Here is a 21974-nt window from a genome sequence, read left to right on the forward strand (position 1 = left end):
CACATTAGCTACGACACGGTGAGCGCGGTTCGTTCTACCTCTGCAACCTGGCCCAGGGCTCGCCCGATGATCTCCGCCTGGAGGCCACAGTGGTACCCAGAGGACGGGGCTCACCACCCGCGTTGTGAAGCTTGGGTTTCGCCTTCGTCTTGGGAATTGCCACTCACCAGCCTCCTTCCACAGGCGTACGTTGAGGCCATGCTTAAGAGCGCTGCGCGTCCTCGGGACCATAATGTAGACGTTTAACCTTTCTGGACTGCTTCAACCTCACGTAGCTGCACTGCTCATGGTTGAAACTGCATCCCGTAGAGCGCGCATGTGGAGTACGAGCGCCCCGCGCGCACTGTGTTATTGTGCACGAAGGTGCACTCAGTGGTATCGCGATGCACAAAGGTACCTGGCGGAGAGTTGCGCTCCCTTGAACTCCCTCCTCCTCCTCCTCACAAAGGTATGCTGCATCCGGACTCCGATGACAAAGGAACTGAGCGCGCTTTCTGAACCAGCCACGTTCTTCACGCACAGACAGCGTATAAAATCTCACCGCGTCTGTTTCCGAAGATGTACCAGCCCCACCCAGTCCGACGCCATGGAGGTGAGTGTCTCCCATATAGAGATTGAACGACCACAAGCTGATTCAATTATATCCCGCAGACCATTCTCGCCGACATCCATCAGGTGCATCTGTCTCTCTTCTGCGAGTAAGAATTTCTTACCGAATTTCTCACAGACCTTTTTCTGCGCCGACACGGTGGCTGAAGTTGAGGCCTTCGTGAGCCTTCACTCGGAGGCCTTCGTGAGCCTTCACTCGGAGGCCTTCGTGAGCCTCAACTTCTCAGCTACCGAGGGTGTTCCCCTGGACCGCTTTCGCCAGGCATACATCAACCTCAAGACCGAGGTCGGCGTGTCCTTGGATTTGTTGCGCCGTCTACTGGGTCTCCTTCACAACATCGAACACCTCCAACTCTTCCTCCCTAAAGATGCCACCTCCGACGTCTTTATCAACATCGACTTCCCCAACCTCGTAAAGTTCTCCACCAACGCCCCTCACGCCGTCATAGAGAATTTCTTGTCCGCTCATCCTCAGATTCGCTGGTTGAGCCTGGACCGTCCCGTCATTCCGAATTCCCTTCAACCAATTGCGCCATTTATGACCATGGATCACCTCCTCTGCCCCGTCGCTCTTCTCCGCGACGTTCACTTCCCCCTCTCTAGGCTTCAAGCCCTGTACCTTGACATCAACAGTGGCCAAGCGACTATCTCCGAAGATCTGCAGAAGATGGCGTCTCATTGCGGGCAGAAGGCCATTTTCGCAGAGCTCACCCACCTCTGCATCCAGATTGCACCGAGCGACGTGAGTGTAATGCGCGAGATCTCTCGTCTGTTCCCCGCTCTCCGGAACCTCACTCTCATGGAGATTTGTCTTGTAAATGTAAGTATATGAGTTTCTAACACTTGCGATCTCTGCTCACTTTACTTGCGCACACAGGCCAGACAGAGCGTTGATGGCCCCAGGGCCTGGGACGCCTTCAATGACGAGTGGTATCACATCCTCCTCACCCTTCCCTCCCTCCAAACCTTCACCCTCGCCACCGTCTCACTCCTGCTGGAGCCTCACCCCCTCGGAGATCGCCTCGCTGAAGAGTTCCTTGTGCATCACTGGGCGGGAGGGGCTATGCAAGTTCCTCACCCCGCTCTTCACTGTATCGTCGCCGCATACCCATTGTGGGCAGGCTCTCCACCGGAGATAGCGTCATTCTGGAAATCGGAGGATGGGAGTTTGGGGGGTTGGAAGCGAGTGAACGTTGTCCGTGGCGGTGAGAAGGTGAATAGGTCCATCATGGCGGGCTATTGGGAGATGCCTTGAATCCTATGTACATCATTACTGCTTGCTGTAATGCGGCTGGAACAACGATATTATACATGTACAGTGATCGGAGTGAACCGGCACGATAAATTGTGTGTCCGGCCCCTCTCGTATTCGACACTGTGGCACCGACCATACTCGGAGCGCCCAGCACTGGGAGGCCGTTGACGCGCACGATCATCGATCATTGTTCGCGCGCATCTTCCACAGTGTGGCGCGTCCTATGCGGCAGCTACTTCTCTTTAGAGATTTACCGCGTGTTGACGGACATTTACCGTCTCGTCACGCTGGGCCACAAGTACCTTCAAATATCGTCCGTCACACTGGCTTGGTGACGACGCTTTTGGAAACATAAGCTGTGTGACCGAGCGCACGGGGGGTGGCACCGCGTCGCGCGGTGGGCTGCGCTATTGGAGCTAATCGACTGCCAACGCCGTGGCGCGCTGCCAAGTCGCTGTGCTAGCCAAATTCCATACATCTGGTCACACTGCAGCGAGATCAGCGTAAGAAATCATTGAGACGATGTGTAAAGACTCTGCACGTCTATCTACAGTACATTGGAATATTGCAAGCGATCTATAATACGCTGCACCTCGTCCTCGTTTACGGCTACGACCCCGGCCCTCACCCACTTCGCCGTCGTAGCACTAGGACCCCACCGCGACATGATGCCAGGAGAGTAACCGCACTCCACAGAATACGCCAAGAGAATATGGTAAAGGGAGGGGTGAGGAGATCTGATTGAGACCCCGGTCCAGCGGCGTACAACTTTCCTTTCAGCCCGCATGTCTCCGATGGGGGCGTCCACGAAGAGGGGAGAGGTGGTGCAGACGAGCAGGCATTCCAAAAGCTCCAGCTTGCGCAATGCCTGCTGCCACCGACGCCCATCACCCCACGGGGATTGCCGAGCGATGGCGAGACGTTCAACTCCCCAGGAGAGTGGGAAGGGCTGCAAGAAACGACGTTAGTGACGTTTGGGAGAATGGAGAGCGAGCTTACAGGAGTTCTGCCAGCGTAGATCAGGCACAGGCTGTAGATCTTGGGAAAGAGTCTTGGAATCTCTTTCACGAGTCGGCGATCGCCAGGACCCATGTGAACGTACAGAAAGTTCATGCGAGGGAATATCTTCGGAGAGAGGTCCCGCAGGGTGCGAGCAACACAGGTACGAGAGACCGGAATGCCGGCGGCGTCCTTCAGCTCCAAGTATAGAACCTCGAGTCGGAAGAGTGGGAACGACAGCCCCTTGAGGCATCCGACGGGGCAAGCAAGAGTCGTGATGTTGTCGAGGAGGGGAGCATGGCGGAATGGAATTGAAGGAAACCTTGCGATACCAAAAATGGTAGGGGCGTCGATGGGTGGACAGAAGAGGGTGAGGGTGGTGATGGAGGGATTCTGACGCAAGAAATAATAGACTGTGGATGCGGGGCCGTCGTAGATGAGCTGTTTGACGCCGCGAAAGACAATGCCCTTAAGCACGTCTGGGGGAGTGTTCTTTGGGAGGTCGAGGCTCAGCTTGTGCACGGTGGGCCAGACCGATACCATTCGAAGCAGCTGGCGCAGCTGCAGCAGCTCTTCGTTCGACGCTTCAATGCCCCGCTCCCAGCGCAAGTACACCTGAGCGTAGCGTGGAAGTACCAAGTCTGGGGTGGCGTTGATAAGGTCGATGTGGTTCTGCACCTCCTCAGGGGCATCGACGCATAGAATAACCTGAGAAGAATCAGCGCTCCATGCGTAATGTTGTAGGTGTGATGGAAACGTACCCTGTGAATGATAGCCAACCTGTGCTGTAAAAATATCACAATCAGGTCCAATCTGAAACGTTAAATTGGCACACTCACGTCCATGATCGATACTGGAACGATGATGAAGATGGAGTGGGAAGGTGGTGGAGTAGACGGTCGGTTGGAGAAGATAGCTGAGTTGAGGTTGCAACGGCGATATATGGCTGCGATGGAGATGTACGGTGGGGCTGTCAGAGAGGAGGGCCTGCACCATTATAGGTCTTAGATGAGGCTCAAACGCAATGCCTGTGACTATGAAAAGGAGGAAGTCTTCGATTGGACAAAGGAATAGATATGTGAAATGGTGGGCATTGTGTTCTTTGAACCCCTTTAGTGTCTTTAAAGGCAACTATCGTGTATAGGCGGCAGAATGCCAGATATTGAACGACCAAACATCTGAAGCAAGGATGGTATTTCAAGAGAGAAGAGACGGAAGGGATAGAAAGACGTCTGACGCACTGTAAGCAACGGCCGCATTGTGAAGAGGGGGCTTCCCAGGCACGCGGGGACGCGCACCGCCGACGTGCGACAAGCCGGAGCTTCTCGGGCACGCAGACGGCCATGGGACAGGGGGTGGACATGGGCGTGACGAGCTGGAGCTTCTCGAGCACACAGACGGCTGTGGGGGAGGGGACAGACTGTGCGCGAGAGGCCGCAAGGGGGCTTCCCAGGCGCGATGAGCTGGAGCTTCTTTGTGCAGGGCTCAGGCTTTGTGCGCGGGCTCTCTGATCTAGATCTATCTGGCGTGCGTGTCAAGCACGTGATGCCGCGCGCCTCGCTACTACCAGCTTCCGCTCCACGTTTTTCATGACGCCAACGAGTAGGTCAGTTCTCATGCGAGCCAGCCACTACTGAGGTACTAAATACTTGTTTGTGGGCCAAGAATATGATGGTAGAACTCATGAGACACGCTGCTCCATGGTAGCCCCGCCGCATGCCTGCCGCATCACCGTGTGAGCCTTGCGTGAGCCCTCGTTCTCTGCTCTCTCCTCCCCAGCCTCGGCTTCACTCCGATGCTCGCAAGCGTCGCGAGAAGCACGTCGTTCTTTTCTACGTCCTCCGAGTTGCGCCCGCCATGGTGAGATATGGCTCCAGCTCGTCACGGCGGGCGCGACTCGCGTCTCGGACGACAGATGCGGGACACAGTTCAAGACGCTGATGACGTCATGGCGTCCTCAGGCACCCGGTTCACAGGCACCCGAACCGAGCCCATGATCAAGATTCAATATCTCTCAGGCATCTGGGGGTGGCGGTGCCCGGGGAAGAGGCTCTCCACGGGCCGTGTGCCGGGGAGACCGCGGCGGCGCGGAAGCGGCTCGCCTGCGAGGAACAGGGCAAGCGGGCGGGCGAACACCCATGTTTCGAAACGCGTCTGCGGTACATCCTGAGCGATGCGTCAAGGAGCGACGAGTACTAACGACAGTGACGCCGAGCACTAGCACACCGAGACACGTCCTTCGAGAACATGCGCCTCGCAAAAACGCGCAGTGCCCTAAATCCCGGTCCTGCTTCTCGTTCGCGTTGCGTGTATGTCCCGCGACCGCGGTTCACGCGGAACACAGTCATACGACAAAACGTGAGTCAGTGGGGTCAACGAAATATATTCATGGAACGTGACAAGTCGGTAATTACAAGTATCATCGCTTAGTACAGCTACCAATGCACCTATTACGGTACTACAGCTTAGCTACGCACGCGGGATACCTGAACTGTTCAGTGTCAACGCAAAGAACAAACTCATACTACCTTCTTCACGTTCTGTACACTACGATCTAGCAAATTCATGGCCACATTCCTGGCAGGCATAATCTACTTCGAATCATACCTACACCGGAGACCAGTCACGGGCACAGAGAGCGGTCCACGCAGGGCCATCCCACCCCAAGGGATGGTTCCTCAGTCCAATGAGGTCGGCGACTTCGCAGCCCTGGCTACAATAGAGCATTAGGGAGCAACGAAGAAGGAGAACCAAATCCACACACCTGCGAGCAACATGGCGAGCGATCTGATTCGGCCTTCTGGCCTTCTTGTTCCTGGACCCGCTGCCGCCATGGGCCTGCCCGTGTCGCGCATGTTAGGTACAGAAGAATGCCACAGAATCTCGGCGAAAGCGACGTACCTTATGAAAGTTGACGATGCTGACTTCCTTGATGTCGAAACGACATTCGCCAGGGCTGAACATCGCGCTGATGTTATGGGCGTTCTCGATGATGCGAGCGCCGAGACCGTCTCGCAGCGCCTGCGCTGAAATCAGCCGCACTTCATTGAAACAAAAGTAGAGTGCTCGCCTCAATGAGGTCCTTGCTGGCGACATCTCCGTCCACAGGTCCACGCAGGATGACAAGCAGGAACTGTCAATCAAGGTCAGAAGGGCGTAATGGATGAATGAACGAGGGAAACGAACATCCCGATGTTCTTGAGCCATGGGAGGCATATCGGAAGGAGGTATATCAGCAGGGAGTGAGATAGTATATGGTAGGGGAGTGAGAGCGAGAGATGTGGAGGAGGAGCGACGGAGGTGAATGAGGAAGAAGGCGCTCGCGTGAGTGGACGGAAGGCGCGCGCACGTGAGTGGACGGAAGGCGCGCACGCGTGAGTGGACGGAAGGTGCGCGCGCGTGAGTGGACGGAAGGCGCGCGAGCGGACGGAAGGCGCTTGCGAGAGAAGAGGGAAGGCTCGCGTGCGATGCGAGTCCGAGAAAGCTGGGACGAGATTGAGAGGACAGGAGAGTGAGAGTGAGGCCTTGAGGGATTAGAGGAGCCACGGAGGCGAGACGCTGTATGAAGGCGCGCGTTTCGACGTGTTCGAAGCGACTCCGAGAAAGTCGGGATGAGATCGAAACAAACGCGCGTGTCGATCGCAGTTGCCCGACCAAAACAATTTATATAAAGCATTAATGTCCTCCCTCTACCAAGACCGCATGGAGCAACAGTAAGAGCTGTGGTGTGATCCTTCTGTAGGCCACGCGTTCGAGTCCCGACCGACGAGTTCTTTTTTAACTCTCCTCCCATAGACGGGAGGCAGTTTGGCTATGTCTTCCTTGATTTTTAATATCACCTCTTGCATGAATGTTACAACTAACTACATACTGCGATACATACAGGCTGGACGTACCGAGCCTCCGACTTTCTCGGGGCCGGCAAGGAAGGCCGCCGGGACGTAGCTCCGGACGGCGCTAAAACCGCGTCTTTCTCTTCAGCCACGCGCATGGACGAACGTAGAGTACGTCGCCTCGGCCCTGTTTCTGCCTGAACTTCTCGACTCCTATCTCACCTATTCTTTTTCATTCAGGTGGCACCGCTAATGTAGTGGTTTATCCACGACCTCGAGGCTGGGTCCGAAAGAGCTCCGACTCGTGACCTCCGTTCAACAGCGACTGGGTAGTAAGCATCTTTCATTCATCCTTGTACCAAGCGCTCTCTAGTGTGAGCTGCTGCCTTTTCAAGGGCATCAGCGCATATTAGGAGCTGCCCCGTATGTTGCGATGGCAGCGCTCGTCATCGCTCCGGCCCAGAACTCTTCGAGGATGTGGTAGCTCCTCTGATAACGCCGCTAGCATCCCACGCCCTCAGGAGCCCCGCGCCTTGAGGTCCTGCCTCGTCGAGGATGCAGGCGCATGACGGGCGCTGTGCTGTATGTGCTGCGAGAGCAGTAGGTGACCTACTTCTTGTAGTGCGCTGGATCTTTTGAGGGCGGGGTAGCTACCCTCGCGACCCCCTCCGCAATGAGTCGTCGGCGCTGCTTTGCTGAGGGCACCGGCGCACAGCGAAAAACACCTTCGTCATAATGTCGAGACAACGAATAAGCCGTGCGTCGCAGCTTCAGCGGTGGACCCACTCACAGCGCGGCAGCTAGTATTGGGCGTGGTAGCTACTCTCGCGCCACTCACTCGCGGTGCCTCGCGATCTGCGCGCCGTGGGCTGCTATCTCGTCAAGTATGCCGGAGAAAAGCGGGGGTATTCTTTCACTTGATGCGAGCACGGCGAACAAGCGATCCGCTCATTGCAGCTCTCGAACAGGATCTTTTTGACCGTGCGGTAGCTGTTGTTGTGCCACTCGCTCACCGTCCCTCGCGATCTGTGCACCGTGAGCTGTTTTCTTGTCGAGGATGTTCACGCGTAGCAGGGATATACTTCTAGACGGACATCTTCATTGATGCGCCTCTTATGCCTGTATTCCTGTCCGAGGTGTGGCACCTCCTCTCTCGGAGCCACTCGCCTGCCGTCATCCGCGACGTCCGCGCTGCATGCAGTGGTCTTAGCGCAGATGCCGGTGCACAGCGAATACGCTCTTCTATGCTTTGAGGTCGGGGAGCACCCTGCTCATGATGACTCTAACGTCGAATATCTTCGGGGCTGCGGTAGCTCCTCTCGTGACACTCACCTCCTGCCATCTGCCATCTGCCCACCCTCAGTCGCCGCCTCCTTGACGACAACTGCGCACCGCAGGAGCTCTCTTCTACCTTTTGCAAGGTATCGAGTATCTTTTTCATTGCCCTCATATTTTTGCCTAGAGTTTACGAGTTCCTCTGGCGCCACTTCAAGCCTGCCGCTCGTTGGGCTATTTTCATGCCCCTGCTATCAACCCATAGTAAAGAAATCTCATCCGAACACGATGCTGTCAATTTGTTTTCGGTTTTCCGTCGGATTTTGGAACACTCCGAATGCTCTGGGTTCTCAATCAGACAAAGCCTTTTTGAAAGAACCATTATATGGTCGCTACATCTGAGCCTCTCCTCCGCTGTCAGCCGCCACTGCCTTCCTCTTCCTGACACCATTCACTGATCCGAACAGCAGTGGGAAATGTGGGTTCTCTGCTTTAGAATGTCAGAAATGCGCTTCATTTACGTCGCCCATCTAGTCGTCACCTCCATGACCTCTAGAACCGTCAACGATCCCTTTGCGGCATCCAGATTTCTTCTACGCGAAGATTTGATGGCGTGTCTGTCCGCACCGGAAGGTAAATCGTCAATACCTCCATCATGTAGAAGTTTTGATTTAATTTGAAACCAGGGGCAACCTCAGAGCCCAAGGTTCTTCAATTCCAACAGGGAACCTCCACTCGCCTCGCGCCACCCACAAAGCACGAAACCCCCAAGCCGCACCGGCCTGTCAGCTTCCGCCGTCCAGTTGTGTTTGCTGCTGCGCTCATCGTTGTCGCTATTTGGGCGGAACTTTCCCGTTGGTGCACAATCTCCACATCCTCCCAAGGCGTCGTACTTCTCTGCCATACCAGCGCGGACGCGATCCATGCGCAAGGCCTAATCTTGGACGCCTTTCACCATCACTTCTCTGCCTCCTCCCCGCCATCTCCAACCGATTACGCTCAAGACATAGCCGGAGGGACAATTGCGTGGCAGATCACCTCCTTTTCTGCCTTCGCAGCTCCTTGGAGCTCCGCTCAGAACACCGATCCCCGAACGGTTCTTAATAGCCGTGACGCATCACATTGCTGGGCCCCTCCCTCCCTCCCCGCCCAGATAGGTGTTCGAAGTACGCAAATGATCCACCCGACGCACATCATCATCGACACTCTGGCAACGGACCCCGAAGGACGCCTCCGGGCACCGAAGAACATGCATCTATGGGGCGCTGTAGATGGCAAGACGAACACGCAGCTCTTCGAGAAGCTACCCGCTGACGCTGGCAAACCCAAAAGACCAACGATTCATAAGGACGTACGTTGGGTGCTCCTAGGGTCACCTGTTTACGACATTCACAACCGCACCCGAGCACAATCGTTTCCACTCTCCCATGAGTTTGTGGACCTGGGGATGACTTTTGGAGTCTTCGCACTGGAGATCATGGACAATTGGGGGGCACCTCCGATGTCGACGTGCCTATCGAGTGTGTGGATTTACGGAACTCCCCCGTAGGGCTTCACTTCCCCGCTTTCCTTGTCACGCCGCTGAACGAATTGTCGCTACTTATTACAAACGTTAATACCACGATACACCACCACGCCACCTGTTCCCTTCGTGTCTGCTTCTCCCGACGATCAGCTCTCCTCCAGCCGGGATTGAGTACTTGAGTACGTCGTCGTGCGCTGATGGTCTGCCACTTTTGCCAGTTACAGCCACGTCTCTCGCATTGCCGAGTCTGCCTCTCACTTCACTCCTCTTGTTCTGCTCTTTCATCTTCTGCTGCCAAACATCCAGAACGTGGCAAAAACTCAGCCAGAACATTCCATGGGGTGTTTTGACAGCACGAAGACCGCATCAAAAAGCCCGTGCCAGAGTCATTCATGGGGTGGTCTGAAGTGCGATACATGATGTTCCAGTACGCTCGTTCCATCTCTCACTTCCACTCTGCACTCATATCATTTTTCTGCGCCCCGCTCTCGTCTCCCATCCAAACGTCCGACATGAAGATTGCGCTGTAGTTTTTCGGACCCATAGGACATCACGCGAATGCTCTGTTCTGGTGCGCCCACTTTGTGTCTCCTGCCACCCTCTTCTCACCATCTTCTTCTGCATGTCGCGCCTTCCCGCTATCCAACCAGCAAATGTCAAGACCGCGCAACGAGACACCTGTTGGATCCCCAGTGGATCATTGCGCCCACAAAGAGCCCGCCGTATGGGTGCGCCCGCATCTTCTTCCCCGCGCACTCTCTACTCATATCCTTCCTCCGCGTCACGCTGCCTGCGGCCCACAAATAGCCAACGATGAATAAAATGGCATGGGGTGTCCACTCGGATGCTCTACGACGTGGTACACTAGTGCAGAGCACGCTTCTTCGGCGCCCAAGCCCTGTCTCCCCCGATCCCGCCCACTCCTCACCCATGCCTTTTTTCCGTTCCGCTCCTATCCCCTACCGATATTCGGACATCAAGAAATTTCCGGAGAGCATGCACTGGGTCATCTATGGAGCTGTTTGAAGCGCAAGGCGCGCGATCTCGGTACGTCCGCTCGTCACTCCCTCTAACTCTCCGCTCAATTCCTTCTTTCGAATGCCACTTTTCTCCGCTGTTAAACTATCGCACACCAAGACCGCACCATGAATAATCTGTTCGGACACTTTGCGGGATACTGCGTTGGCGCAGAGCGTAGTGTTTTGGTACGCCCACGCCTTTTCTACCGCCCACTCTCGACTCATTTACTTCTTCCGCTTCCTGCTCGCGTTCCACATTCAACTGCAATATGCCAAGACTGTACCGCAGAGCGTCTGCTCAGATACTATGTGGTGATACTGCGCCGACCTGTAGTGCTGTGTTCTGGTGCGCCCACCTTGTCCTCCTACTTACTCTTCGCTCACGCCCTTCATCTGTGTCCTGTTCCTCTCCAAACTCCAACAGTCAGACACGAAGATGGCTCTGAGGAGCACCTCTACCTCTACGATCCTTTATAGGGACTTTGCGGGTGCGTGACACACGTTTCCGGTACGTTGGTCCTGGGACTTCGTCTCGGAGTCCTACACCGGTCTCCTCACTCCTACCTCCTACCTCTCATCGCTTCTCGTGCGTCGCACTCCCTTCCATCAATCGGCGGCCCACTAGTGATCGAGGTCACATCGCGGAGCTCCCACTCGGGTGCTCGGCGAACGTCATTAGCGCGCTGCGTGCTTCTGGATCCGTACGTCCACCCATTTACTGTACCATTTCGTATTAATCGAACGTCACACGTCACAAGAGGGACCGAAAGTTCGAAATCTTGGGGGTAGTCACAGCTCACAAGGCCGAAGTTCGAAAGCGTCTCGCGGGCGCTTGTCAGCGGCCGCTCGGTTTGGGCGCTCCAGTCTTCCACGTTTAGCTGGTATCCGTCCACGGTCGGTCTATCCGATATCAAATTTGCTTTGATAGATTGCACTTGATACGCCATTGTTCCCAGTGGCAACTCGGTGCGGCGCTGTCCCTGTGCCACTTTGCTTCTTGTTCTCAACTTCATCACTCCCTTGCCCTCTCTCACCCACCTCGTCCCATCATCATATGGTGAAGAAGACGAAGATATGTACATGCTCGGTTTGCCGGCTGCAGTCCTATAGAGCACCCGACGGCAGCATCCGCCAGGGAGCTAAGCAAAGGCTGGATGTCTGGAAGAAGCATATGATGGACGACCAGTTTACCAAAGCAAATGACGACTTCCGCATGCGCGAAGCCTTACTTCACGCAATTGTACGAGAGTCAAGCGAACGTTCAGCCTCCCCTCAATCTACAAGGGAGACTATGGTGGGTGGTCAAGCGTCTTCTGGCTGAATGTTCGCTAAATATGTATCGCTTGTTAGGAAGAACCTGTGGATTCATCCGAACTAGAGGAGGCAGAGGCTACGGATACTGAAGTTGGGATGGGTGACGGTTCCGGCCAGGAGGACGGCGATGAAGATCACATCATGGACACAGAGGAAGACCCCTCGAGCATTGAGGTGAGCATCGGATCCTACTGAAGTCTGAAATCCATCCTCATTGGGTTGCGTCAGGGAGAAACGCCGCCGATGAGGCTTTCACGCCTCTCCGCACTGGAGTCTTCGGTATCCAATGCTATGAACGCTATGGAATCCAACCATTCCACGCTCAAGTTCTCCTCACATCCATCAGCAATCACCGACATCCCTAGCCCTCTTCTGTTCCGCGATCCAGAAAACATCGCATTCCTTGATAGTCGCTTCAGTTTGGAAAGCTCGCTCGCACGTCTCCTCGCTATGAAGCCGTTGGGTCATCGTGACGCCGACGCGCGCCGCTGTTCACTCATCAAGCAAACCCGCAAAGCACTGGACGGATCTTTGGCACTAGAGCGTTACGCCTGGGAGAGAGAGAAGACGAGAGCGGGACTTTTCGAACACCAAGATGCGACGCCACAGGTCTTTTGGATGGGTGAGTATGGCACGATATTCTTCGAGAACTATTCATGAAGCTCATACTTGAGCAGAACGCTTTCCAACTCCTCTGCCCTCCATGCGACCCTTCCTGTTTGCTATCCTCATCATCACGGGGGCCCTACACACCATTTCCGGGCTTAGTCAAGAGGTCTCCGACCTCGTGCTCGCTCTAGTGCGGCTCACAGCTGTCGAAGTCTTCAAAGCCTACAAACCGCGTTCAAACCACAAGACTACGGACAAATACGTCACCACCAAAAACGAGCTCAGAGACACTGTCCCAAAACACATACGTATCGAACCCTCCATCGTTCGATATGCAACGTGTCCCATGTGTTGTGCAACATACCCCCCGGATCCTACGAAATACCACGGGAACCCATATCCTCCGCTTTGCACCCATTCCGAACCTGGTGAGTCGCCTTGTCAAACGCCTCTGGTCCAGCAGAACGCGCAACTACCGCTGCGATCATTCCCTTACCAGTCTCCCCTCTCTTGGATCGCAAAAATGTTCTCACGTCCCACCATTGAGTTGATCCTGGCCACTTCGTGGACAAGCGCGGCCCTCGAACCTGGTTCCCCTTGGACAGACATTTTCCACTCGCCAGCGATTCGGAACTTCCTCGGTCCAAACGGAATTCCGTTCTCAAAGACCGTCTCCAACAATGTTCACCTCGTCTTCGGTCTCTACATCAACTGGTTCAACCCAGGAGGGAACAAGCAGTCCGGGAAGTCTCGCTCCGTGGGCTCCATATACCTCGTTTGTCTCAACCTTCCTCTCGCCATACGATTCCGCCCCGAGAACCTCTGTTTGGTGGGCATTATTCCTGGACCACGGGAGCCCTTGACCCACGAGCTCAATCACTTCCTTCGACCACTCATCGACGACTTCCTTATCTTGTGGACGTCTGGACTTCGAATAAGTCAGACGTCTCTCTGCCCTCTCGGTCGCCTTGTTCGTGCAGCCATCATCCCCTTGATATGCGACCTTCCGGCGCTTCGCAAAACCGCTGGTTTTGCCGGCCACTCTGCAGAACGTATGTGTTCGTTCTGCTTACAATCGAAGTCCGACATCAACAATCTCTCGCGCTCGACGTGGGCCACGCGGACCTGGAGACGACACTTCGAGATTGCACGGTCATGGTGCGACGCTCCGACGGTCGCCGCACGCACGGTGATCTTCAAGGAGCATGGCATCCGATGGTCCGAACTCCTTCGCCTCCCTTACTGGGATCCGACCAGGTACGCCGTTGTCGATGCCATGCACAACTTGTTCCTAGGTCAAGTTCGCCACCACTTCCGGGATGTATGGGGGCTTGACGTCAAGGATCAGAAGGAAGGGAAGAAAACGCGAGAGCTGGCCCAGCACACGCCCGAAGAACAGAAGCAATGGCTCCAATACATCATCGAGTCCCTCGACGCCTCCTGCGTCATGTCCTCGCTCACGAAAGCCCGAAAAGGCTACCTCGTTGCTCTTGCACAAGCCAACAACATCGTTCCCACAGCGCTTACTAAAAAAGCGTACGCGGAAGCCTTGATAGAATGGGTACGTCCATGTCTTGGTATAATATTCGCCGTCCCTCAGACAATCTAACCATCACGGACAGGTAAAATCAAATGCGCCGACCGCTCTGCGTGTACCACCCATCCTACCGGAAGACGCTGACAACTTCTATCTGTCCGACGATATCTCAACGTTTCAAGTGCTCACGCCGAAAATCATCCAACAAGTGCGCTCAGACATCCGATCGACATACTTGCCATCTTGGATCGAGCGACCTCCGTCTAACCTAGGGAGCAAATCTCACGGAAAGCTGAAGGCCGATCATTGGCGCACCGTTTGTACCATCAGCATGGTCATCACCCTGGTTCGAATGTGGTCGTTCACGGCCTCCAACCTCGAGCTTGCGATACTCGAGAACTTTGTCCATCTTGCCGTTGCCGTCGACCTTGCTTGCCGACGCTCGATGACGGCGGAGCGGGCCCGATTGTTCGACTCTCACATGTTACAATACGTGATCGGTCTCCGCAAGCTCTTCAATCACAAACTCTCGCCGAACCATCACCTCTCGCTCCATCTTTGTCAATGTCTCCTCTTGTTCGGTCCGGTTATGGCCTGGTGGGGCTTTCCCTTCGAACGCTTCAACGGCATCATCCAACGCCTCAACACGAACAACAAAATAGGTAGGTCTTGCAGCTGTGATTAGTGCAGTAATAACTGTCTGATCAACCGCGTTCTTCGTCTTATACAGAGGAGATCCCTCTGACCTTCATGGATCACTTCTGTGTGGGAACTGAACTGAGGTATCTCTTCGACTCGGTAGAGTGGCCTAGCACCGAAGAATTCGACGACCTCAAATCTGCGGTCCGCGCTGTGTTCCAAGACACAACGCGTAGTACCAGGGCGGCGGAGATCCTTGCCTTAGCAACAGCATCGCAATCGGCCGAAACTTTACGTGCTCTGTACACCAAGTTCAAACACTGCAAGGCGACGCTCGAGCGCGATGTCTACAACAAACTTCTCGGCGTGCTCAATCATACGCCTCCATCCGCTTACAGCTTGTTCTATGAACAACCTGCCCGTGGCACCGTCCAACTCCCACTCCACGCAGTACTACTTCCGAAGATTGAAGTTCACCGCACGACGCTCGGGACACGGGACAAGAACATCCGTAACTCCTTCGTGTGTTTACGTGACCCGACGGATCGGGATCTTCCCGACAGCGTACTTGCTGGTCAGATTTCCCAGATCTTCCTTCATCGAAGACTCTCACCGACAAAGGGGGACATCGTTGAGCCATGGTTAGTGGTGGATGTCTATGCCACTCTCACCGACGAACACGCAGCATGGGACCCTTATCGTCGATTCCCCTTGCTGGACACCAAACTTGTTTACAATCGATCCGAGAGAAGTATCGTCGTACGGACAACGGACGTAGTTTGCCAATTTGCAAGCCTGACCTACGTACCTGACGGTATCGACGAGAGTTGTGTCGTCGTGCGAGCTCTAGATCGCATAAGTCATGTTGGTTTCTGTACGGAATTTCACTGATGTTTTGCGACAGAATTGACCGTCATCACCATCGTCGCATGCGACAATTCCTCCCGTGTGCGTTTAATTAGATCCACTGTTAGCTAGTATACAACGTTCTACTACCTGGTGTTGGCAAGCTCCTCAGAATTTTCGGCACCAGACAGACTCGTCGCGCAGTGCGATAGGACTACCATCACATGCGCCCGGATCGAAGCTAATCAGAGCCTCAAGCAAGGAGGCGAACATATTGCTGCAGTGGGAGCTACCGGCCGGTAGCTTCCAGCGCAATCGCATCGCAGTGCGATTGCGCTGGAAGCTACGAGCGCAGTGGCGCCTAGAGCTATGAGCGCAGTGGCGCTCAGAGCTACGAGCGCAGTGGCTCCGGAGCTACGAGCGCAGTGGCTCCAGATCCACGAGCGCAGTGGCACCCGGAGCTCTCATAGCTACTATTCACGAGCGCGCCTTGCGGACGTGCGCTACAAGACGCGGTACGGAAAGTCAGTATCATACAGACTACAGAACAATGCACGTTACTGACAAGATTGCCTCTTCATGCGCAGAACGCTCAAGGTTCTACTCCGGGGTGAAGCTCCTCGACCGTAGTGAGCGCGGCACAGATTATCGCTGGGGCGGGAGCGTGTCTGGGAGAACGCTCGACTGAGATATCGTGAGCGCGAGCAAAGGGATACGTACCTGAGCTGCGTCGATGGTCGAGCGGAGGGTCAAGCGCACTGGCGGGCTTGAAAGCGCCCATCGCCGCCTGGCACCTGCTCGATGCCGCTGTCACCCACGAATTCGCTCAAGTTCTGTACCTGGCTCGTTGAACTCTCGTTCACGATGCTGCCAAGCCCATTCAAGCTCGACCTTGCGCTCAACTGTGCGCTACAGGGCAAAGAAACACTAACGATCGGGGTTAGAGAGAGTCAAAAGGAAGGCGCTACTTACACGTCTCGGTGCCGAACATAAAACCTGGTAAGTGGCCGACCAGGCTGAGGCCATGAATCCTGGGCATGACCTGGTCTGCGGCAGACCAGGCCGATTCCATGATACCCAGTGGCGCGCATATCAGGCTCGGAACATGAGTCAGCCAGGTTACGTGGACCCACCATGTTCTTTGCACGGTCGGGGGCGGATCGTGATGCCTTACGCCACCCCAGGCGGGCGCAGACCACGGGCCGACCATGATTCCTGTTCTTTGTCCGGTCCGGCGCGGACCAGACAAAGAACGTGACCGTGACAGGTTCCATGGCAGTACCATGTTCCAGGTCCTATTCGGGCACCGAATATTCGGGATTTCTCGTCGTGTCCCCTCTTACCCCCCTCCCGCACGAGGACGACTCCGGCTCAGATACCCCCGGTCAGGCTGAGACCTCAGGTGAGTATACCCCTACTATCGGCAATGACACCTTTTATGCACTTGGTCCTAGCCCCCCGGTTGAGTCGGATCTCCACGCGAGAGCGTGGGTTTCGCCCGAGGAACGGTCCCCTGTGTTCAGCATGGCACCTAGTATCTCGCGGCTGTTTGGCGGCCCCCGGTGTCCCAAGGTCGCCTTGGGCCTGGGGGCGGGCGCTCTCGGCCTCGGGCTGGGAGCGACCCTGGTTCCATATCCACGTATGTACCCCCGTACGAATTCAATAGCATTGCGCAGGAGGAGACGTCCCCTGGCGCGTTTTCCCCCGCTGTCCGCCCGTTTGACCGTGGACTGCGAGAAGGTTCCTTCAGCCTGGAGGGTGAGGAATGCGGACTGCCACCGCCCTACCTCAACCACGAGTCCTCATCGGAGGAGCTCGAGGAGCACACGGAGATATACCACACGCCGTACCCCGACCCCAACGACAGCTTCCATGCGAGGATGAACGAGGCTCTCGCGAGCATCTCGCCGGTGGGTGGATACGGATTGCGCGAGCCGCTGAGCGAGGAGCTCGCGCGCGCATCCCGCGTCGAAGAGCGGGTTAATCGCCGCGTGGAATTTAATACCCCACGGATGCACGACGTCGCCCCGTCGGACGACGCGTCCACTGTGGGAGATGATTGGGAGGCGCGCGAGGAGCACCGCGCTCTCAAGGGCAAGGGCGCAGACCCCACCAACTGGGGCGCTGCAGGTCTGGATCGTGGAGATCTGGACGTCGATGCACAGCGTCGTGCTCTCCGCAACTACGAGTTGCTCCATCGCTCTCGCGTCGCGCAGGAGCACAGGGAGGGACCCGGTCCTTCAGGACAAGTAGAAGAGCATAATAAGGAATGCGGCGTCCGGGCAGACAATACCCAGGGAAAGGTACAAGTCTTGTATCTCTATCACCCCATCTTGGTGCCATGCCACGAACCGCGGGATGCCCTCTTCCAAGAGCCACACGGCGCGCACGTCCTCAGGGTAGGGCAGCTCGCGGTTGAGAGCCGTGGAGACAAATCGTCCCAGCGTGCTGCAATGCGGCACGACGTCTGTCGGCCCAGGCCAGTTCACCCGGCCCAGTCGACGATGCTCGCCCGTTCGATCTGGTCGCGAAGGCAGAACGAGGCGGTGGAACGGAGTGAATTCCTTTTCTATCGTGAAGAACGAGTAGTAGCTGACGCGAGGGTCCTCTACAGACGACCGTGAACCGTCGCCGAAGATAGATCTCTCAGGTTCGCCCGTCCAGGCTATGACCGTCCCCGACAAGTCGCCACCATCGTCTTCCCACTCGAGGGAGTCCTCGCCTGCCAGCCTGAAGACTTTGTCCTCTTTGTCAAAGGGGCCATGGACGTCGTGGGATGCAGGCATGGGTCGGACAGTCAGCCGCCTTTGGTACGAGTCGTCCTCGTCCTCAGCGTCATTGCCTGTGTCGTCATCCGCGTCCTCCATCGAAGGAGGGTGATATACGTGGTGCGCTGAAGGTGGGTCACGCTCGGAGAGTCGTTCGTTCTCACTCTCCGATAGCTCGCCAGAAGAGGCAGAGTAGTACGTGTCCTCTGAGCTCTCCTTGTCATCCTCGTTGTCTGACATTTCTTCGTCCTCGCTAGCCGACTGTAGCTCCGGCATTTCCTCGTCCTCGTCGTCTGAAGAGACGACTGAGGGTGTTGGAGAGGGCTCCGGCGTCGGACTTCGTAGGGTGTACACCGTGTCCAAGGACGCCCAGAACCGGACGCCTGCGCGGTACCCATCCTGCAACGTCGCCCATGAAGGCCCAACGTCGCGTGAGTACCGCTCTTCTCCACGATCTTCGATAGCTAATTCTATGGCGTTCAGACGAATCGCGCCCAACTGCTCCGTCGTCTCGGCCAGTCCGCGCTTCGCCTCAGTGTCGGAAAAGTCAATTCCGACGCTGAACGTCTGAAGACCTGGGGGCTTTCCCTTGGATCGCGATGGCACGTTCGATGCGCAGGGACAATTCCGTTGGAAATGGTTGGGGTTGCCGCAAATGTAACAAGATAGGCTGTTCCCCAATGGCTTGCTATTCGAGTCCGGCCGCAATGGCTTTCCGTTGCTGCTACCGCCCGCGCGTTGCCCTCCGTGGCTCTGCACGGGCTTTTTGTGCTGTTGTTGCGGGACAGACAGCACGCCACTGTTCTTAGGCGTCGTTCCCGACCATCCATTGGTCGGCCGGGTGAATGCGCGGGGCTGCTGCTGTCCATTCTCGTGCTGAGTGCGCTCGGTTGGGGCGATCAGGCTCACGCGTGATGGCTGCTGTGTGTGTGACTTGTCCTGCCCACCAGTGGGCGGTTGAGGGTGTGGTTCACGGTCGTGTGTTCGCGCGTCCCGGCTGTTCTGGCCGGCGCGTTCAATCGCTAGTGCAGCCCGCTCAATCTGGTCCCAAGTGGCCGTCTCCATGTGCAAGTCACGCAACCAAAGGCCGCTCTGGATGTGGCTTGCAAGACCGGCCCACAGGCGTCGTGCGTGGGCCTCCGGGGGGTCCTCGTTCAGTACTGAGTACGCGGACGTCAGTTCCTGCACGAACTCCTTTACGGAGCGCGTCCCCTGATACATTTTCATTATTTGATTACGCTTCTGCTGGCGGAAGTCATCCGGGAAGCAATGGTCAAAGAAGGAACGTAAAAAGTCCTCCATAGTCCAACGGCCGGGATCCGCAGAAGCGTTAAACAAATAAAAGTCGTACACCCTGTCCGTCAGGTAGTACGACGCATAGAATACTTGGTCTTCCAGGGCGATATGGTATCCCCGGTTGTACACGTGAATCTCCTGTGCGAAACGTTGGAAGGCGACGAGATCCGCCTTCCCCGAGTACTTAGTGGGATTGTTTGGCTTCCGTACTGGGTACACGCGGGGTGCTTCCGGAGGAGCGTTGTTCCCGGGTGCCAACCCCATGGTAGCCTGAGCCTGCGCGGCCATGTTGAATACATTGCTGACTGAAGCAGGCATATGCACCGGGGGTGCAGTCGTAGCGGTCGGGGCCGAGACGTGGGTCGTGCTCAGTCCGAGTGCGCGTCCCAGCGGCCCCGAGGGGTCAATTCTGCTGGATGGCCCCAGTGGAGGCGGGTCCTTGGTCAGATCTGACGTAGCGTTGTCCCGCGAGGTCGGCCCGGCACTGAAGACAGTCGGTGCAAACACCGACTTGCTCTGAGGGATGGGGACGGCGGCAGCGGGCTCTCCAGGAGCGGTCGCACCGCGCTGCACCTGCACTGTACTCGCGGACATCAACGCCGCCATCTGCTTTTTCAGAACGTTGAGCTCGTCCTCGAGCTCGCGCACGCGCGCGGACGACACGGTTGACGAGCGTCCCGTAGCGTGCTCTAAGGCTGTTTGCGGATCTACCCACAGATGATCCAGATCCGAACCCACGGATCATGTGACATCTGGGGGCTTGATCCAGATCCGCACGGCTCAGATCCGCTGGAAGAGCTGGAGCCGCGGCTCCGGCTCCGGCTCATTCGCGGGTCAACCCGCCGATCCACACATAAGATATAGTGATAGAGAAAATATATGGATTTATTTCATTAACAAAGGTACTACTGGGACATGGGGGAGACGGACGAGGACGAGTGATGGTGACGCAGACGCGAGGCGTGCGGGCAAGGGCCCTAACGTGGGCGCAGGAGGGAGATGGGGGTGCAAGGCAGAGGTGCGGAGGACGACGTAGGCGCAACCAGGGCGTAAGGCGGGTAATGACGCGGGGACAGGCGTCGCGGACAAGGGCGAGGTGGGGAAGGCTTGGACATCGCGGACGAGAACGGCGAGACGCGAGCTCAGCGTGGGCGAGGCCGGCAAGGGCGAGACGGAGACGGCGACGTGGGAACCACATGGTGAGGACGCGAGGGTGCGAGATGGTGCGAGGGCGAGACGGGCAAGAGGTGGGTGCACCTGTGGTCACCACAGATGTAATACAATCCCCCAGGTACCTGGGAAGTCCATTATGCTGAGGCCCACCACGTTTTCATTGTAGAAAACCCTGGTGAAGCAATAACAATAACAGGCCTGCAAAGGCCTGTAATACTATGTATGTGTCATGTTATTATTACAGCTGCATCCCCTGGCTGTCAAAAGTGAAATATCTAATCACAGCACTTCTTCTATGCTGTTATAACCAACATATCTAATGACAGGACACCCTCTGGGTTGTTAAAAGCGAACTCTCTAATGACAGAACACCCTCTGGGTTGTTATAGGCATATATCTAATGACAGCACACACTCTGGGCTGTCAAAAGCGAAATATCTAATGACAGAGCCTCCCCTGGACTGTTAAAAACAGAATTCTTAATAACAGAACCTCTGCTGCACTGTTAAAAGTGACGTTCTTAATGACAGAGCCTCCTCTGGACTGTTAAAAATGCAATTCTTAATGACAGAAACTCCTCTAGGCTGTTAAAAGTGACGTGGAGTTATTACAGAGCCCTTTTGGGCTGTTAAAAGTGATGTTTGTAATGACAGAACCTCCCCTACACTGTAATAACCAATGCCAGGGACCCACTGGGACCTACCTAGCTATAAATAGCCTGGTGCAGGTAGTGCTACGGGTGGGCATTTTGGCTGGTATAATGGGCTGGAATTGGGGTAAATAGGTAGCTAAAGGTGACTAAAGCTGGAATGGTGCATTTGGGCTGGTCTGGGCAGCTGGAATGGGGGGCAATAGCTAGTATTTACCTGTAAATGGCCAGCCTGGCGTGCAGCACAGGGCAGGAATATCATCAGGCACTATGTATCAATCAAAAGGGGCATAAAACAGCTTTCTAGAGAACCCAAGATCATGCTGATCAGAGCAGTATTGGTGGAGATATGGATGTACCCCTGTTTTGGCCAATGGGGACATTGGCTAGAATTGGGAATTGTGGATGGAATTCCCTGGTTCTTGTTTTATAACGTGTGGATAGCCTTCCAATGAGTGGGATTGAAGTCCGATCGGAGAACCACCATCTGGTTCTGGATTAGATTGCTGTTTACCCTTCAGCCACAGCACTTTTGATCCCCCAATAGCCACCCCCCATATCCTCCGATAAGTGTTCGGTCTTTTGCAGCCTTCTCTTCTACCCTATTAGAAATGGATCTAGGTATCGT

At 55.7% G+C, this 21974-nt stretch overlaps 6 protein-coding genes across 6 annotated transcripts; 3 read left to right on the plus strand and 3 right to left on the minus strand.

Annotated features, from left to right (window-relative positions):
- Window positions 1-469: 469 nt before the first annotated feature.
- Window positions 470-1748, plus strand: BXZ73DRAFT_95933 (uncharacterized protein; the record flags this gene model as incomplete). The annotated part of the gene is made up of 5 exons (XM_048026942.1): window positions 470-592; window positions 652-675; window positions 728-1429; window positions 1487-1648; window positions 1731-1748. The coding sequence occupies 5 exons, from the start codon at window positions 470-472 to the stop codon at window positions 1746-1748; spliced, it is 1029 nt and encodes a 342-aa protein (XP_047882929.1).
- A 740-nt stretch (window positions 1749-2488) lies between these two features.
- Window positions 2489-3708, minus strand: BXZ73DRAFT_73187 (uncharacterized protein; the record flags this gene model as incomplete). The annotated part of the gene is made up of 3 exons (XM_048021847.1): window positions 2489-3571; window positions 3625-3648; window positions 3703-3708. The coding sequence occupies 3 exons, from the start codon at window positions 3706-3708 to the stop codon at window positions 2489-2491; spliced, it is 1113 nt and encodes a 370-aa protein (XP_047882930.1).
- Window positions 3709-5470: 1762 nt separating this feature from the next.
- On the minus strand, window positions 5471-6070 carry BXZ73DRAFT_95935 (uncharacterized protein; the record flags this gene model as incomplete). The annotated part of the gene is made up of 5 exons (XM_048026943.1): window positions 5471-5576; window positions 5628-5701; window positions 5765-5884; window positions 5958-5996; window positions 6050-6070. 5 exons carry the CDS (start codon window positions 6068-6070, stop codon window positions 5471-5473), a joined length of 360 nt encoding a protein of 119 aa, XP_047882931.1.
- Window positions 6071-8962: 2892 nt separating this feature from the next.
- BXZ73DRAFT_38641 (uncharacterized protein) lies at window positions 8963-9520 on the plus strand (the record flags this gene model as incomplete). The annotated part of the gene is made up of 1 exon (XM_048018236.1): window positions 8963-9520. A coding segment is annotated over one exon (558 nt), but the record flags the coding sequence as incomplete, so codon positions are not given.
- A 2049-nt stretch (window positions 9521-11569) lies between these two features.
- Window positions 11570-16148, plus strand: BXZ73DRAFT_73189 (uncharacterized protein; the record flags this gene model as incomplete). Its single annotated transcript, XM_048021848.1, has 12 exons — window positions 11570-11755; window positions 11866-12003; window positions 12058-12451; window positions 12507-12866; window positions 13044-13267; window positions 13520-13999; window positions 14061-14183; window positions 14780-15428; window positions 15519-15562; window positions 15593-15759; window positions 15787-15984; window positions 16058-16148. The coding sequence occupies 12 exons, from the start codon at window positions 11570-11572 to the stop codon at window positions 16146-16148; spliced, it is 3054 nt and encodes a 1017-aa protein (XP_047882933.1).
- A 1114-nt stretch (window positions 16149-17262) lies between these two features.
- BXZ73DRAFT_73190 (uncharacterized protein) lies at window positions 17263-20722 on the minus strand (the record flags this gene model as incomplete). Its single annotated transcript, XM_048021849.1, has 3 exons — window positions 17263-17698; window positions 17813-20231; window positions 20647-20722. The coding sequence occupies 3 exons, from the start codon at window positions 20720-20722 to the stop codon at window positions 17263-17265; spliced, it is 2931 nt and encodes a 976-aa protein (XP_047882934.1).
- Window positions 20723-21974: the final 1252 nt, after the last annotated feature.

This window comes from Epithele typhae, assembly GCF_022376455.1.
Source record: "Epithele typhae strain CBS 203.58 chromosome Unknown BXZ73scaffold_2, whole genome shotgun sequence".
Classification (NCBI taxonomy): Eukaryota; Fungi; Basidiomycota; class Agaricomycetes; order Polyporales; family Epitheliaceae; genus Epithele; species Epithele typhae.